We start from the raw sequence: 18,889 nt of genomic DNA, 5'->3' as shown, positions 1-18,889 counted from the left end.
TAAATTGGAAGATAATGTGTCAGCGGTTTTTAAACGCTGCAATATTTGCTGAACACACTATGTTATAATAGTCGCACGCTTATCCTCGGGGGAAACGTTCCAAGACCCCCTGCGGACATCTGCAACTGTGTATGATACCAAACCTTTTATAATTTCCTTATACATACACACCTATGATAATGTTTATTTTATAAATTAGGCATAATAAGAGATTACCAACAGCAAAAATAAAGCAGAATAATAATAATATTGTTGTGTTAACAACATTTAACATTATTTAGTGGTTAAGGTACTGGACTAGTGATTAGAATGTTGCTGATTCAAACCCCACCATCAACAAGTAGACACTGTTGGACCCCTAAACAAGACCCTTAACCCTCATTTGCTTGTGTTGTATTCAGTCACAATTGGAAGTTGTGACTTAATAGAATCACTTCATTTTACTTTTAATATTTTTAAATCAGGTGCTTGGGTGGCACAACGATAAAACACACTAGCCCAACAATGCTGGGATCTCAAGCCCTTGAGTTCGAATCTTAGCTCTGCTATCAGCCGGCAGGGCACCTACACACACATTTGACTGTGTGTCTGTAGGGGGAGGGACCTGCATGGGGACAGTGGATGGCAGTGCGGGGTTTTCAGCAGGTTAAAAGAAGCTGTTGGCGTCTGTGCACGTCAGACAGGGTACGTGACAGCCTCACCCCTTCTCGATTGTGGGTGGGGCTGGAAACAAAGGAAAAAAATGCTCAAAAAGAATTGATTAAATATGTTTTATATATAGTATATTCATATATTTATAAATACATTTATATACACCGACCCTGCATAACATTAAGACCACTGACAGGTGAAGTGAATAACACTGATTATCTCTTCATCACGGCACCTGTTAGTGGGTGGGATATATTACGCAGCAAGTGAACATTTCATCCTCAAAGTTGATGTGTTAGAAGCAGGAAAAATGGGCAAGCGTAAGGATTTGAGCGAGTTTGATCAGAGTTTGGTCAGTATTTATCTAAAGTGGTCCAAGGAAAGAACAGAGGTAAACCGGCGACAGGGTCATGGGCGGCCAAGGCTCATTGATGCCCCACCTCGCAGCTTACAGGAGTTAAAGGAACCGCTGCTAACATCTTGGTGCCAGATACCAAAGGACACCTTCAGGGGTCTAGTGGAGTCCATGCCTCGACGGGTCAGGGCTGTTTTGGCAGCAAAACGGGGACCAACACAATATTTGGAAGGTGGTCATATATATAAGATTGTACACCTGACCACCTTCCTAATATTGTGATATTGTGTTAGCATACATACATCAATTCTGTATACATATCATTTAAATTACTATATTATTTAAACATATAAAGATAAAATACATAAGTACCTTGATGTATTTCAAAAACGATGTATGATTTGTTGGGCTAAAAATAGACAAAACTACAAAAAAAACAAAAAAAACTCAAAACTGCTGTGGGCAAGTTTATTAATAAAAAAAAAAAAAAAAAAAAAATATATATATATATATATATATATACAGTGTATCACAAAAGTGAGTACACCCCTCACATTTCTGCAAATATTTCATTATATCTTTTCATGGGACAACACTATAGAAATAAAACTTGGATATAAGTTAGAGTAGTCAGTGTACAACTTGTATAGCAGTGTAGATTTACTGTCTTCTGAAAATAACTCAACACACAGCCATTAATGTCTAAATGGCTGGCAACATAAGTGAGTACACCCCACAGTGAACATGTCCAAATTGTGCCCAAAGTGTCAATATTTTGTGTGACCACCATTATCATCCAGCACTGTCTTAACCCTCCTGGGCATGGAATTCACCAGAGCTGCACTGGTTGCTACTGGAATCCTCTTCCACTCCTCCATGATGACATCATGGAGCTGGTGGATGTTAGACACCTTGAACTCCTCCACCTTCCACTTGAGGATGCGTCACAGGTGCTCAATTGGGTTTAGTCCATCACCTTTACCTTCAGCTTCCTCAGCAAGGCAGTTGTCATCTTGGAGGTTGTGTTTGGGGTCGTTATCCTGTTGGAAAACTGCCATGAGGCTCAGTTTTCGAAGGGAGGGGATCATGCTCTGTTTCAGAATGTCACAGTACATGTTGGAATTCATGTTTCCCTCAATGAACTGCAGCTCCCCAGTGCCAGCAACACTCATGCAGCCCAAGACCATGATGCTACCACCACCATGCTTGACTGTAGGCAAGATACAGTTGTCTTGGTACTTCTCACCAGGGCGCCGCCACACATGCTGGACACCATCTGAGCCAAACAAGTTTATCTTGGTCTCGTCAGACCACAGGGCATTCCAGTAATCCATGTTCTTGGACTGCTTGTCTTCAGCAAACTGTTTGCGGGCTTTCTTGTGCGTCAGCTTCATTCTGGGATGACGACCATGCAGACCGAGTTGATGCAGTGTGCGGCGTATGGTCTGAGCACTGACAGGCTGACCTCCCACGTCTTCAACCTCTGCAGCAATGCTGGCAGCACTCATGTGTCTATTTTTTAAAGCCAACCTCTGGATATGACGCCGAACACGTGGACTCAACTTCTTTGGTCGACCCTGGCGAAGCCTGTTCCGAGTGGAACCTGTCCTGGAAAACCGCTGTATGACTTTGGCCACCATGCTGTAGCTCAGTTTCAGGGTGTTAGCAATCTTCTTATAGCCCAGGCCATCTTTGTGGAGAGCAACAATTCTATTTCTCACATCCTCAGAGAGTTCTTTGCCATGAGGTGCCATGTTGAATATCCAGTGGCCAGTATGAGAGAATTGTACCCAAAACACCAAATTTAACAGCCCTGCTCCCCATTTACACCTGGGACCTTGACACATGAGGGACAACGACACATTTGGGCACAATTTGGACATGTTCACTGTGGGGTGTACTCACTTATGTTGCCAGCCATTTAGACATTAATGGCTGTGTGTTGAGTTATTTTCAGAAGACAGTAAATCTACACTGCTATACAAGCTGTACACTGACTACTCTAAGTTATATCCAAGTTTCATGTCTATAGTGTTGTCCCATGAAAAGATATAATGAAATATTTGCAGAAATGTGAGGGGTGTACTCACTTTTGTGATACACTGTATATATATATAAATATATATACATATAAAAAATATAAGTTTATTTAAAAAGTGAGACTTAAAAGACTCTTGGTTTGCGTTTGTGTTTTATTCCAGATCAATCGAGCTCCGAGTTTCGGGACGGATCAGAAGATCGATTACGATGTAAAGAAGGGGGTCTTGCTCAATGCACTAAAACTGCTGAACATCAGGTAAGCTATAACCTTCCTTTTCATTATTCCCATTAAAACAAAAGAGAGCAAAAAATTTAGTGAAAATCACATGTTCCACCCCTGGATGTTAAAGGCTTTGGAATGTTTTGGGTTTTATTGAATGGCTCGATGTCACAGTTGAGGATTCAGTATTCTTTGATGTTTTGGATTACGGTCTTTATTTCTCATGCTACAGTCTGTGTGAGAGTGTTGGACTTACATTAAGTCTTGTGTATTAGGTGTAGATATCAATAAAAGGTGGGGGATAATCCCTCAAGCATTACCTTCTCTAAAACCCGCTAAATCCTCTAGATACACGTGTATACACGAGTCATAGCTTCAGCGGTGCACTCTCCCGCAGAGATAACACTTACTTTTTTTTTTTCACAGTCTTACACAATCAAAAATCATTTTCTGCATTGAACAACAACTGATTGTTATTCCATTTGATATTATTTCTCTTGTTATGCAATACCTAATTGCATTTCGTTTCCTCTACTGCTTGAAACGGTTTCTTATAGAGATCTGTAATGCGCACGGAGAGTCACGAACCGATTTTATATATATATATATATATATATATATATATACACTGGTCAAGCGTAACATTATGACCAACTCCTTGTTTCTACACTCACTGTCAATATTATCAGCTCCACTTACCATATAGAAGCACTTTGTAGTTCTACAATTACAGACTGTAGTCCATCTGTTTTTCTACATACTTTTTTAGCCTGCTTTCACCCTGTTCTTCAATGGTCAGGCCACAGGGTAGGTATTATTTGGGTGGTGGGCCATTCTCAGCACTGCAGTGACACTGACATGGTGGTGATGTGTTAGTGTGTGTTGTGCTGGTATGAGTGGATAAGACACAGCAATGCTGATGGAGTTTTTAAACACCTCACTGTCACTGCTGGACTGAGAATAGCTCACCAACCAATAAATATCCAGCCAACAGCGCCACGTGGGCAGCGTCCTGTGACATCTGATGAAGGTCTAGAAGATGATCAACTCAAACAGCAGCAATAGATGAGCGATCGTCTCTGACTTTACGTCTACAAGGTGGACCAACTAGGTAGGAGTGTCTAATAGAGTGGACAGTGAGTGGACACGGTATTTAAAAACTCCAGCAGCGGTACTGCTGTGTCTGATCCACTCATACCAGCACAACACACACCAACACACCACCACCATTGATGGTCACTGCAGTGCTGAGAATGATCCGCCACCTAAATAATACCTGCTCTGTGGTGGTCCTGTGGGGGTCCTGATCACTGAAGAACAGACTAAAAGCAGGCTAAAAAAGGTATGTAGAGAAACAGATGGACTACAGTGCCTCATGTTTACTGCTTAGTTTGCATTATGAGGCGGTCTTAACAATCCTATGGCAATTCAGTTAGCAGTCGTTTAGTCAAAATGTCCAAGATGTCGAAGTGTAAAGCAGCTAAAAACACAACTCAGGTCACCAATTCTGTGGACGCAGAGGGGTGTGTGTCAAAACACGGACGAGAATTTCGCTGGATGTTCTAGGTTCACATTTAACCGTTAGAGTAGACTGTGCCATGTATTGTAGCTTTTATTTATTTTATCATTCAGTTTATGAAATTGACTGGTGGGAAATGTGGCGCTTTTCTTTATTAATCTGTGAAATCTGTGATTTTTGAAAAACAAGGTCCATGAAATTAAGCAAATTTTTTCTCGTGAATTTAGTAGGACCCTATATATAAATAATATACTTATAATGTAAATATAACAACTGTAATTGTGCTAAAGTAGCCATGACATAGCAATTATTTAATAATAAAAAATAAACAAAGTTGAATCAGTTCATCTGGACACAAGTTTGTTGTAGAGATACGTTTCGTCACTCAATCCGAATGACTTCTTCAGTCTGAGCTGGTGGTGGATACCCCGACCTTATATGCAGCCGATTTGCATAACGACTGATTACCGTCCATTGCATAACAATGGAACCGGTGATCAGGTCCATATGCAAATCACAACGACCATTAATTACAATGGTCATGAGTGCCTTTCACATATGATTGGGGTATAGCTCCTATTACGGCATTGTAAGATGGTGAGAGATGTACTCTCAGGCCCCCTTCCTGGTGCAGGGATGGTCGTTCCCTCTTCACATAGATGGCCTCTTTGACTCCCCGTTCAAACCAGCGTTCCTCCTTGTCAAGGATCTGCACATCTTCATCATTAAACATTAAATCCTTAAATGATTATTTAGGGATAAAACATCTTCATCATTAAATCCACATCTGCTCATCCATTGTAATTAATGGTCATTGTGATTTGCATATGGACCTGATCACCGGTTCCATTGTTATGCAATGGGTAGTGATCAGTCGTTATGCAAATCGGCTGCATATAAGGTCGGGGTATCCACCACCAGCTCAGACTGAAGAAGTAATTCGGATTGAGTGACGAAACGTATCTCTACAACAAACTTGTGTCCAGATGAACTGATTCAACTTTGTGGATTCGTGTATCTGGATTATTGAGCATGCATCAACAAATAAAAAATAAAGAACAAAATATGTGCACAAAACCATAAGAACCATAATATGAAAAATACCCACTTCCCTTACCGCCATTATACCCTCTACTCTGTTAGAAAAGCATTCCTCAAGAGTGTGCTTTTGAACTTTGTGCCCATAAAGAACATTTATCAGGTCAGGCATTGTTGTCGGAAAGAAGGCTTGGCTCCCAATCAATATTCCATTTCATTCCAAAAGCGTTCAGTGGCGTTTATGGTCATGGCTTTGTGTTGGACAGTGGGGTTCCTTAACATTAAACTTGTCAAATCATGTCTATTTTACTTTTCTCTGAACACAAAAAGAGTCTTTTTTGTTAGAAAAGGGGTTAAAACACATGACTCAATAGTTAGAGGGGATGTCCACATATGTTTGACTGTATTGTATATCTATGCTGGTGGTGCATCTGGTGCAGTTTAATATGTAGCTGTGAATTTTCTTTTAGGTTTGATCAAATAAAACCCAGTTGGACTAATTCGGATTTTTTTAGTTGCACTATTAAATTAGGTATTACTAGCTATACTACAGTATTAAAGACAATACTAGCTTTAATATTAAATAAAAAATAGCTATACTTGGCCGCTCAGGTGACGCAGCGGTAAAAACACAAGCTGGAACCAGAACTGGATCTCGAATACATCGTATCGTATCGAATCTCAGCTCTGCCTGCTGGCTAAGGCTGAGCGGCCACATGAACAACGATTGGCCTGTTGTTCAGATATGGGCGGGATTAAGCCGGATAGGGTCTCTCTCTCATGACTGGTGCAATTACGACCTCTGCTGGCTGATTGATGGCGCCTGCACAGAGATGAGAAAAGAGTGCTCTCGGGGTGTGTCTCTCCGTACACAACGCTGAGCTGCACTGCACTCGTCAAAGTGTAGGTGATAAGATGCATACGGCAGGCTGCCCATGTGTCGGAGGGGGCGTGGGTTAGCTTCGTTCTCCTCAGTCAGAGCAGGGATCGGCATTGGTGGAGAGGACGCAAAAAAGGGGAGACAATGCATAAAGAAAATATATATATATACAGTGTATCACAAAAGTGAGTACACCCCTCACATTTCTGCAGATATTTAAGTATATCTTTTCATGGGACAACACTGACAAAATGACACTTTGACACAATGAAAAGTAGTCTGTGTGCAGCTTATATAACAGTGTAAATTTATTCTTCCCTCAAAATAACTCAATATACAGCCATTAATGTCTAAACCACCGGCAACAAAAGTGAGTACACCCCTTAGTGAAAGTTCCTGAAGTGTCAATATTTTGTGTGGCCACCATTATTTCCCAGAACTGCCTTAACTCTCCTGGGCATGGACTTTACCAGAGCTTCACAGGTTGCCACTGGAATGCTTTTCCACTCCTCCATGACGACATCACGGAGCTGGCGGATATTCGAGACTTTGCACTCCTCCACCTTCCGCTTGAGGATGCCCCAAAGATGTTCTATTGGGTTTAGGTCTGGAGACATGCTTGGCCAGTCCATCACCTTTACCCTCAGCCTCTTCAATAAAGCAGTGGTCGTCTTAGAGGTGTGTTTGGGGTCATTATCATGCTGGAACACTGCCCTGCGACCCATTTTCCGGAGGGAGGGGATCATGCTCTGCTTCAGTATTTCACAGTACTTATTGGAGTTCATGTGTCCCTCAATGAAATGTAACTCCCCAACACCTGCTGCACTCATGCAGCCCCAGACCATGGCATTCCCACCACCATGCTTGACTGTAGGCATGACACACTTATCTTTGTACTCCTCACCTGATTGCCGCCACACATGCTTGAGACCATCTGAACCAAACAAATTAATCTTGGTCTCATCAGACCATAGGACATGGTTCCAGTAATCCATGTCCTTTGTTGACATGTCTTCAGCAAACTGTTTGCGGGCTTTCTTGTGTAGAGACTTCAGAAGAGGCTTCTTTCTGGGGTGACAGCCATGCAGACCAATTTGATGTAGTGTGCGGCGTATGGTCTGAGCACTGACAGGCTGACCCCCCACCTTTTCAATCTCTGCAGCAATGCTGACAGCACTCCTGCGCCTATCTTTCAAAGACAGCAGTTGGATGTGACGCTGAGCACGTGCACTCAGCTTCTTTGGACGACCGACGCGAGGTCTGTTCTGAGTGGACCCTGCTCTTTTAAAACGCTGGATGATCTTGGCCACTGTGCTGCAGCTCAGTTTCAGGGTGTTGGCAATCTTCTTGTAGCCTTGGCCATCTTCATGTAGCGCAACAATTCGTCTTTTAAGATCCTCAGAGAGTTCTTTGCCATGAGGTGCCATGTTGGAACTTTCAGTGACCAGTATGAGAGAGTGTGAGAGCTGTACTACTAAATTGAACACACCTGCTCCCTATGCACACCTGAGACCTAGTAACACTAACAAATCACATGACATTTTGGAGGGAAAATGACAAGCAGTGCTCAATTTGGACATTTAGGGGTGTAGTCTCTTAGGGGTGTACTCACTTTTGTTGCCGGTGGTTTAGACATTAATGGCTGTATATTGAGTTATTTTGAGGGAAGAATAAATTTACACTGTTATATAAGCTGCACACAGACTACTTTTCATTGTGTCAAAGTGTCATTTTGTCAGTGTTGTCCCATGAAAAGATATACTTAAATATCTGCAGAAATGTGAGGGGTGTACTCACTTTTGTGATACACTGTATATATAAAATAGCTATACTTTTAATTAGAAAATAAATAAAAAGTGTACTAGCTACATTATTAAACAACTATAAAACACGGTTAGATATAATTCATGATTTAAGAGAGGTGACAGACAGTTACAATTAACATCAAATGCACCATAATTAGATTTACTCCATATTTTCCAGTTCATAAAAATAGATTGTGGAACCTGACCATTAATTACTGTCATATAAACACCATCAGCTAAAAAACTGGCGATTTATATCCAGCGTACTGTGTGTAGAACCCACTTCTTGTGTGTGCGCGCTGAGCTAACAGTCCCCAGGTATCAGGCACAGTCCAGGCTGATTGATCATCACAGACCTGACCTCCAAGCTCGGACTCAACCCCTCCACTCGTGCTCTAAATATAGTCCTTCGGCAGCAGCGGCACTACATCAGGATGTAAAGGCACTGCGGCTCACCGGCTCACGAGATCGCGTTTCAGGAGTAAACGAACAAAGATGTATCGCGATTTCACTGTCACATCGAATCCCGTCTAGCCTCTCCAGACGTTCAGCGCGGCCCCGCTGAGCTCGGGCCGAGAGTCGATCCGGCCTGACAGCCGACGCATTGTGCCATTAAACAGGCAGCGTATATCCTCGGTGCCCGAGCGACCCACCGACTCCTGTTTCCCTCATTCCGGAAAGCTAGCTTGACCTCTCGAGCGAGCGGAAAAAGTAATACAACTGAGCGGTGGGATTTTCTCCCGGTGTTGTGTGTGTACAATTTGAAAGGTTGGAAAAAAAAAAATGAGACTCCGAATTCAGGACAACCGCTGACCCTAGGCGGCCTCGGCACAACAGCAAATTTAAAGGGCCAGCGAGTAATGAAAAAATGGTGTGGAGTATTTCAAACCAAGCTGTATTACAAAATCTGCTGATGTACGTGAGTTTGAAGTTGGTCCCGGCCCTAACTTTTTCTTTTTTTTCCCCCTATAGAGCGAGTGATAAGCGGCGTAACCTGGCTCAGCAGAAGGCCGAGGCGCAACGACGCCTCTACGGCCAGGGCACCATGAAAAAACTCGCAGCGGGTTCGTCCGAGTGGGAAAAGCAGCGCCTCATGTTGGAGAGGAGAAAGGAAGAGCTGGTGAGGTTTATATTATTTCCGTTCTTTAAGTGCATTGGCGTTCAAGCCATCAGTACAATACAGTGATACTTTGTAACTCAACGTCCCCTAAACTCAATTTTTTCCGAAAAAGACCTGGAATGCTGATTCATCTGACCACAATACACATTTCCACTGTGTGATGGTCCATCCTAGATGCCTCCGAGCCCAGAGAAGTCGACTCCACTTGGGGACATGGTTAACATAAGGCTTTTTTTTGCACAGTAAAGTTTTAAGTGGTATTTGTGCATGTAACTCTGTATTGTAGTGCTTGACAAAGGATTAGCAAAGTAATCCCTCACCCATGTAGTTATATCAGCTATTGTTGAGTGGCGGTTCTTGATGCAGTGCCGTCTGAGGGATGGAAGATCACGGGCGTTCAGCTTAAGCTTGCACCCTTGGCCTTTACACACTGAAATTCCTCCTGATTCCATGAATTGTTTAATGATATTATGCACTGTAGAGGGAAAAATATGCAAACCCCTTCTAATCTTTCAACATTTTAATCATTTTCTCACACATTTGTTGACAAACTGGAGATCCTCTGATCATCTTTGCTCATCAAAGACTCAGCCTTTCCTGGATGCTGCTTTTGTACCAAACCATGATTACAATCACCTGTTTGGAATCACATCATTATTTAGTTTTTTCACCTCATTACTAGCTCTAAATTGCCCTCGTCCCAACTTTTTTTGGAATGTGTTGCAGGCCTGAAATTCAGAAATGGAAGTTTATTAATAAATTAAATGAAGTTGAGCAGACAAAATATATCTTGGGTTCAAACTGTCTGCAATCAAATAAAAGTAAATGTAAGGAACACTGCATTTTTAATTTATTTGCATTTTCCATGCTGTCCCAACTTTTTCCGATTTGAGGTTGTATTTATTTACTTTCAAATTAACAATGAACAGTTGCTTTGTTCAGCGCTCAGCTTGAGCTGTGCGGTGAAACGTCATCAAAGTGCGAATATGAGACGAATCTGTGTTATAGCTGGGGGTTCTGAGAAATTGTGAGAATCAGCTTTTCCGAGTTTAAAACACATATTGTAAAAAAAAGGCTCAACATGGATTAATATACTAAAAGAACGACACAGGAACACTAAACTTCTCATAATTATTACTGCTCATAAGTTCTCTCCACTAATGAAATTCCTCACTCGTTGTTTTAGTACAATAAGTCTATGTAAAACAGTTAAAAATTATTACAGTGGTACCTTGTAACTCGACGTCCCCTAAATGAAAATCTTTGAAACTCAACGTCTTTCATCGAGAAATTTGTACCCCTAAACTCAACGTGTTCACCTTTTTAAAAATATGTATGCATTTCATTTCAAATTAACAATGAACAGCCGCTTTGTTCAGCGCTCGGCTTGAGCGGTGCGGTAAAACGTCATCAAAGTGTGAATATGAGACGAAACTGCATTTGTGTGGAATAACTGTCGAATCCACTTTGAAAGCGTCCACATGTATCTGTGTTTAGCTGGATTTTCCTCCTGTTTCACTTTTAAACTTGTGTTACAGCTTGAGGTGCTGAGAAATTGTAAGAATCAGCTTTTTATTTCAGTGTTTTACATTATATTTGTTTTATTTTCAGTGTATAAGTGTCAAAAACAACCCCATTATTTTACATTAGCCTAAAATATAGTAAAGTCCATGGGAACATGGAATGTATTAACAGGTTTCCCATACATCCTTATGGGAAAAAATACCTTGAAACTTACCGCCTTTTAAACTCAACGCCACTCCCAAAACCAATTAACGTTGAGTTTCAAGGTACCACTGTATAAAAATACAATAAAACTTGCACTTTGTCTTTACTTCTTTATTGTTTCCTTATGCTTCCTAATCATGGCGATGCTTGATCTTGTAATACCGTATTCCTTTAGTAAAGTGCATTTACAGACTGACTTCTCATGTGAATGCGCCTTTACTGAATGGAGTACGGTATTCCAAGGCCAAGCATCTCCACGATTAAGAAGCATAAGGAAACAATAACAAAGAATTCTTGTATTATTTGCAGTGTATAAGTGTCAAAAACAACCCCATTATTTTACGAGCCTAAAATAGATGCACTTCCACGGGACCATGGAACGCATTAACAGGTTTTCCATACATCCTTATGGGAAAAATACCTTGAAACTCAATGTCTTTTCAAGGTACCACTGTATTTAATTACTATTATTTATTATTCATCGGGGCGATAGATTTCAAACTTTTTAAAATATTGGCATTTCCTCAATTGGTCTTTTGACCAGGCTTCTTTGTGATCCGAAGCAATGAATGGATTCAAAATCGCCTCGGGTGGGTGGTACTTTGAAAGGCCGGGGCGAGAAGTGCACGAGAGTGTGAGAGCGTGGGATTGGAGGGCTCGAGCGAGCGAGCGTGTTCTAGTGTTTAGCGAAGATCAGCGGCTGTAATTGGAGGCACCCCGCTGCTTCTCTGGAAATTGACCGGCTGACCTTTTCACAATTACAGTTTTTGATGTATTAAAATGGCGAAGTGGGAGTTAAATCCATATGAATTATGAATCTGCTCTTCGTATTAACAAGTGGAAAGGAGAGGGCGTTTTTTTCTTCCGGCCCTTTTGTTCCGTCTCTGGGTCCACGACTTCATTTAAAAGACCTTTAATGGGCTAGCTAACCAGTCGTTTGATGATGTTGTTTGTCGACAAGGGTCCGACCGAGTCGGATCCTCTTTCCACCCCCTACCATTGTGTGTTTTTGTTTCCTGGGGGGTAGTAACAAGCTACTCTATCCCATTAGAAGTTAGAAAATGTTTAGAAATATTGTTGTTCTTACAAATTTGGGACAGTTTTTACATCTACAGCGGTACCTTAAAACTCGACGTCAATTGGTTCTGGAAGTGGCGTCGAGTTTCAAGGTATTTTTTCCCATAAGGATGTACAGGAAACCTGTTAATGCATTCCATGAACCTGTGGAACTGCAAGTCCACTCCCAAACCTGGACTCTGGACATTACTACAGATCCCATCCACCCAGGACACAGACTGTTTGTCCCTCTGCCTTCAGGACGGAGATACAGGACTATAAAAACTCAGACTAGCAGGTTGAGGAACAGCTTCTTCCCCAGAGCTGTGACCTCCATCACTCCCTGTGTACACCCCTGCCCAAACCCTTAAGAACTCACACAACGTGTGTCGAGTTTTAAAGATTTTGAGTTTAGGGGGCGTTGAGTTACAAGGTACCACTGTACACCGATCAGCCATAACATTAAAACCACCTCCTTGTTTTGACACTCACTGTCCATTTTATCAGCTCCATTTACCATATAGGAGCACTTTGAAGTTCTACAATTACTGACTGTAGTCCATCTGTTTCTCTGTATGCTTTGTTAGCCCCCTTTCATGCTGTTCTTCAATGGTCAGGACTCTCCGGTACCACCACAGAGCAGGTATTATTTAGGTGGTGAATGATTCTCAGCACTGCACTGACACTGACATGGTGGTGGTGTGTTAGTGTGTGTTGTGCTGGTATGAGTGGATCAGACAGAGCAGCGCTGCTGAAGTTTTTAAACACCTCACTGTCACTGCTGGACTGAGAAAAGTCCACAAACCAAAAATATCCAGCCAACAGCGCCCTGTGAGCAGCGTCCTGTGACCACTGATGAAGGTCTAGAAGATGACCAACTCAAACAGCAGCAATAGATAGGAGTGTCTAATAGAGTGGACAGTGAGTGCACACGGTATTTAAAAACTCCAGCAGCGCTGCTGTGTCTGATCCACTCATACCAGCACAACACACACTAACACACCACCACTATGTCATTGTCACTGCAGTGCTGAGAATGATCCACCACCTAGATAATACCTGCTCTGTGGTGATCCTGTGGGGGTCCTGACCATTGAAGAACAGGATGAAAGCAGGTTAAAAGGTATGTAGAGAAACAGATGGCCTCCAGTCAGTAATTGTAGAACTACAAAGTGCTTCTATATGGTAAGTGGAGCTGATAAAATGGACAGAGAGTGTAGAAACAAGGAGGTGGCTTTTTAGGAACTGTTATGGTTCCAGCTTTGCTGGCTCCTGGAGCACATGGATTTAATGTTTTTGTTTATGCTCCACGCTCCCTAGATCTCCGTCCCTGCCTCTTAATTCACCCTTACCTTCTTTATGATCACCACCTGTTTCTTGTTATTCAGTAATTGTCTTGTGGATAAGTATCCCGTTTCTTTGTTTATGTTGAGGGCTGTCAGGTTGAAGCTGGAGAGGATAACTTGGCTGAAAACACTCCTTGTTAGGATAGGTTATACCTAAGCTATAGTATTTACTGTGTAATCCTTGTTATAAGGCTTCTTAAAAGGCAGTCTTTAATTTTTAGCTTTTTAAAAAATTCAAGATTCACTTTTAACTCAAAGCTTTTGAGGAACCTGCATGGTTCCTGCTTTGTCTGACTTCCAGAGCACATTGACTTAATGTTTTTGTTTATGTTCCCCCCTCCCTCGGCCTCCGCCCCTTACCTTCTTCATGATCACCACCTGTTCGTTGTTATTCAATAATTGTCTTGTGTATAAGTATCATCTCTCACTTGGTGCACATTGAGGGCTGTTAGATTGAAGTTGGCTTGGCTTGGCTTGGCTGGGCTGGGTTGGGTTTAAAACCCTTGTTATAACCTAGCCATAGTATTTACCTTGTTTGTTTGTTTGTTTATTAGGTTTTGGTTACATTCATGACAGCAACGGTAGTTAGTGATGGGCAGATGAAGCCTCATTGAAGCATTGAAAGTGGACATCAGAGCAGAGTGACACATAGTGGCTTTAAGAATGTATTGCAGCCTGCGGCTACTCTGTGAAACATACAAACCCTCAGTTCGAAAGCTGTGAATCAGTCCTGCCCATTTCTGGTGGTTCATTGACGTTTTCGAAGCTTCCGATGTCATAATCACGTGAGGGTAGGAACTTCAATACAAGCTCCAATACACTGAGTCGACTCGGCAGGTGTTACAGAAGTGAAACAAGCTTCGAAGCCTCTGTATCGAATGTCCCATCTTTAACGGTAGTTACTCTTTACACAAGATTCATCAGTTCACAAGGTGAATTGGACAATTTTGTACCTCACATGCATGTCTTTGGACTGTGGGAGTAAACCAGAGCACCCGGAGTAAACCCACGCAGACACGGGGAGAACATGCATACTCCACACAGAAAGGACCCGGACTGCCACCCCATTTACCTTGTAATCCTTGTTTCTTCTTATAGCCAACACCTAGCCTTAGCCATTGTGTAGTAAGTACCTTCTGTCTTTGTTACAGTGTAGTCAGTTCTCTCCAGACTTCGTGATCATGCTGTCTTTGTTTAGTCTTAGTCATTGTTTTGTCCTTGAACATGTCCTTGTAAAAGTCATTGTTTCCCCATAGATCAGGTCTCTCCTGTTTCCATTAGGAAACAAAATATCCTGAATGGAATTGGTCGTAATCTGGAATTGGTGTTTTTTTGGTGTTCTTGTCATCCTACATGGACGGGGGAAAGGGGGGGGGGCTGCTGTTCTAAAACATTCCTCCTGTATTAACAACTGATTGGAACTCCAGGAAAGATCTTAACATTACACAAAGCTAGTGAGTTGAATATGTTTACTTATGATTTTTACATAATTAAATTGGTGGTGAGGCATTTTGAGCATATCTGAATACTGGGGGCAGCATGTTACCCAATATACACTGATCAGCCATAACATTAAAACCATTTTATCATCTCCACTTACTATATAGAAGCACTTTGTAGTTCTACAATTACTGACTGTAGTTCATCTGTTTCTCTACATACCTCTTTAGCCTGCTTTCACCCTGTTCTTCAATGGTCAGAACCATCATACAGCAGGTATTATTTAGGTGGTGGATGATTCTCAGCACTGCAGTGACACTGACATGGTGGTGGTGTGTTAGTGTGTGTTGTGCTGAACTGCTGCTGTTTGAGTTGATCATCTTCTAGACCTTCATCAGTGGTCACAGAATGCTGCCCACGGGGTGCTGTCGGCTGGATATATTTTTGGTTGGTGGACTATTCTCACGGTGACTTGCTGTGTCTTATTCACTCATACCAGCACAACACACACTAACACCACCACCATGTCAATGTCAGTGCAGTGCTGAGAATGATCCACCACCTAAATAATACCTACTCTTAGTAGGTAGTAGTCTTGTGAGAGTCCTGACCATTGAAGAACAGCATGACTATAGTCAGTATTTGTAGAACTACAAAGTGCTTCTACAGGGTAAGTGGAGCTAATAAAATGGACAGTGAGTGTAGGAACAAGGAGGTGGTTTTAATGTTATGGCTGATCGGTGTATATATTTGCTCATGGCCTTGCTGTCCAATAATTACATTTTGTATGAACACGTGAAACCTTTTAGCATGACTTGTCTGGTTCCTTACTGTTTTTTGCTGTATTTTTAAGGGAGTTGTTTTTTCCCTGCCACTGTTGCCCTCGGCTTGCGCAACAAAGGTTTTTGGTCTGTCGGTCCTGGATTCTGTAAAGTAGCTTTGAGACAATGTCCATTGTAAAACCGCTATACAAATAAATATACAAATGACTTGACTTGACAAATAAGCAGGTACTTTTTTATGGCATTGTATCTTTAACCCGTCAACCCACGCTTGTCTGTTTTAGAAAGAGAGACTTGCCCAGGTTCGCAAGCAGATATCCAGGGAGGAGTACGAAAAGCGGCATCTCGGGAACTACAGGTAGGTCCTCTCAGTGGGACGCTCATTTTTTTCTATCCTTTTATTATTATCTATTAATAGGGTCAGCTTAGGATCAGCATCCTCTCGGGAACTTAAGAATCCAGAACTACAGCTTGAATTAAGAGCAGAGTGGAGAGGAATGTAAAAGAAATGTTAGAAACAATGAGTCAGGGCCTGAATCTCATACCCCTTGGCGTGCAAACACACTTAAACATGCATTATAAAGACCTCGGGCAGGTTACGCCAGAGTATCAGGAGCCCTTTTTACACACAAGGCTTTGGAAAGCCGGTATCATCAATTTTTAATATTCACCTTCCATATGAGCAGACGCCCGATTCAAAAGACAAGTCAAAGGTGGTTCGGCTTTACTCGGCCCTGCGCTCATCACCGATGCTCATTTGCTTAAAAGAAGCGCCCGCCGTACGCCACAGCGGTGCCCTGGGCTTTATTACCACCGGTACGCTCCGATACCGAGCGTCTGGCTCTGCCTAATGAAGACCCCCCGATTGGAAGCGGCATTGGGATTTGATTAAGGCGTCCCTCATTAGATGAGTCTCCCGACTAACCTTTTTTTTCATCTACCGGAATAGAGTTCAGGTACAAGGAGCCTGTTTCAAAGAGGAGCCGGAGCTATTTAGCGTCTGGAGCATTTATCACTCTGCTCGATGAGTAATTGTGACGAGTCATTCTGGAATAACAGCACCACTTAAAAGGCCCAGAGAAAGAATACAAAGTGAAGCCGGGTCTTAAATAGGCCATTTACTGGCTGATGTAATTGCAGTTTCCTACATCTCATAAACAGCCTAAAAAGAGCTGAAACATAAATAGAGCAGCGGAAAGATTTGCTGTGTTAAACATATGCAACAGTGGGCAGTAAAAATATTGGTTATTAAGTAAAACTATGGGTATGGGTGGTGAAACTGATCGAGTACAGTGCATAATATCATTAAACGATTCAAGGAATCGGGAGGAATTTCAGTGTGTAAAGGCCAAGTGTGCAAGCTTAAGCTGAACGCCCGTGATCTTTAATCCCTCAGGCGGTACTGCATCAAGAACCGCCGCTCAACAACAGCTGATATAACCACATGGGTGAGGGATTACTTTGGCAAACCTTTATCAAGCACTACAATACAGAGTTACATGCACAAATGCCACTTTAAACTTTACTGTGCAAAAAAGTAGCCTTATGTTAATCATGTCCAGAAGTGGCGTCAACTTCTCTGGGCTCTGAGGCATCTAGGATGGACCATCACACAGTCCCAACTTTTTTCGGAATGTGTTGCAGGTCTGAAATGCAGGAATGGAGAAAAAAATGTTTCATATACTGTATATAATACATTTTAATATCAGTGATTAGTAATTCTAAGTACTGGACTAGCAATTAGAAGGTTGCCGGTTCAAGCCCCACCACTGCCAAAGTAGCCACTTTTGGGCCCCTGAGCAAGGCCCTTAACCCTCAATAGCTTAAACTGTGTTCAGTCGTAATTGTAAGTCGGCTTGGATGAAAGCACCTACTAAATGCTGGAAATGTGGGCAGGAAAATACAAATAAAGAAAAAAGCAGAGTTAATGTAGCCTGTATGTCAGATGCACATGACCATATGAAGTGTGTTAAAGCCACATGTTCTACTAATAGGTTTTCGCTGCCACACAATTTAACCTGTGTGGGTCTTCATGGACTTAAGGGATTCATGCACAGATCCTAACATTTACATTCTTTATCCTTAGATTATACCTCAGCAGACTGGACAATGTTTTTATCAGACTTTATCAGTACCTAAAAAGTGGGGGTGTTAGCCTGTCAAACACATGCCAAAATGTGTGAAAAGTATTAACAAGTCCACCTTATCATTTCCACAAAGGTTAGGGTTTACACTTACTTCGATAACGTTTAGGGTTCACACTTACTTGTGTCTGTAGATCAACATTAAACATGTGTGTTTAGTCTTTAGTGTTAAGGTCAGTCCAGGGTTAGTAAAGCAGCTTGGTATAAAAAGATTTTTAAAAAAACACACCATGTAAATGATCTTAATTCTCAGTTGTAATGGACTTACTGGACTGACCAAACCCTGTACCCTACTAGTTTTGATCGGGAGAGATCTAGTTACAAATCAAAACATCTCCTGAACTCTGGACATTATGATGTGATCCTTTATATAGAGCTGTGGGTTACCAACTGGAAGGCTGTGAGTTTGAATTCAAGCTCTGTCATGCAGTCACTGTTGGGCCCTTGAGTAAGGTCCTCGCCCTTTACCCACTCGGCTCCGGGGCACCGTACAATGCCACGATGTACACTGATCAGCCATGACATTAAAACCACCTCCTTGTTTCTACACTCGCTGTCCATTTTATCAGCTCCATTTACCATATAGAAGCACTTCGTAGTTCTACAATTACTGACTGTAGTCCATCTGTTTCTCTACATACTTTTTTTTAGCCTGCTTTCACCCTGTTCTTCAATGGTCAGGACCCCCACAGAGCAGGTATTATTTTGGTGGTGGATCATTCTCAGCACTGCAGTGACACTGACATGGTGGTGGTGTGTTAGTGT

General features: G+C 42.0%; 1 protein-coding gene across 2 annotated transcripts in view; it reads left to right on the top strand.

Moving 5' to 3' along the window:
* Positions 1–18,889, top strand: part of ttll7 (tubulin tyrosine ligase-like family, member 7) — a 154,494-nt gene that overhangs the window by 97,069 nt on the left and 38,536 nt on the right. For both annotated transcript variants that reach the window (XM_063012627.1, XM_063012628.1), the window contains exons 10-12: positions 3,208–3,302; positions 9,481–9,628; positions 16,265–16,338. In XM_063012627.1, coding sequence (XP_062868697.1) covers positions 3,208–3,302; positions 9,481–9,628; positions 16,265–16,338 — 317 coding nt within the window. The remainder of the gene's footprint in view (positions 1–3,207; positions 3,303–9,480; positions 9,629–16,264; positions 16,339–18,889) is intronic.

The sequence above is a fragment of the Trichomycterus rosablanca genome, chromosome 17 (assembly GCF_030014385.1).
Source record: "Trichomycterus rosablanca isolate fTriRos1 chromosome 17, fTriRos1.hap1, whole genome shotgun sequence".
NCBI lineage: Eukaryota > Metazoa > Chordata > Actinopteri > Siluriformes > Trichomycteridae > Trichomycterus > Trichomycterus rosablanca.
The sequence above is the reverse complement of the archived record's forward strand: the minus strand, read 5'-3'. Positions and strand labels throughout refer to the sequence as shown.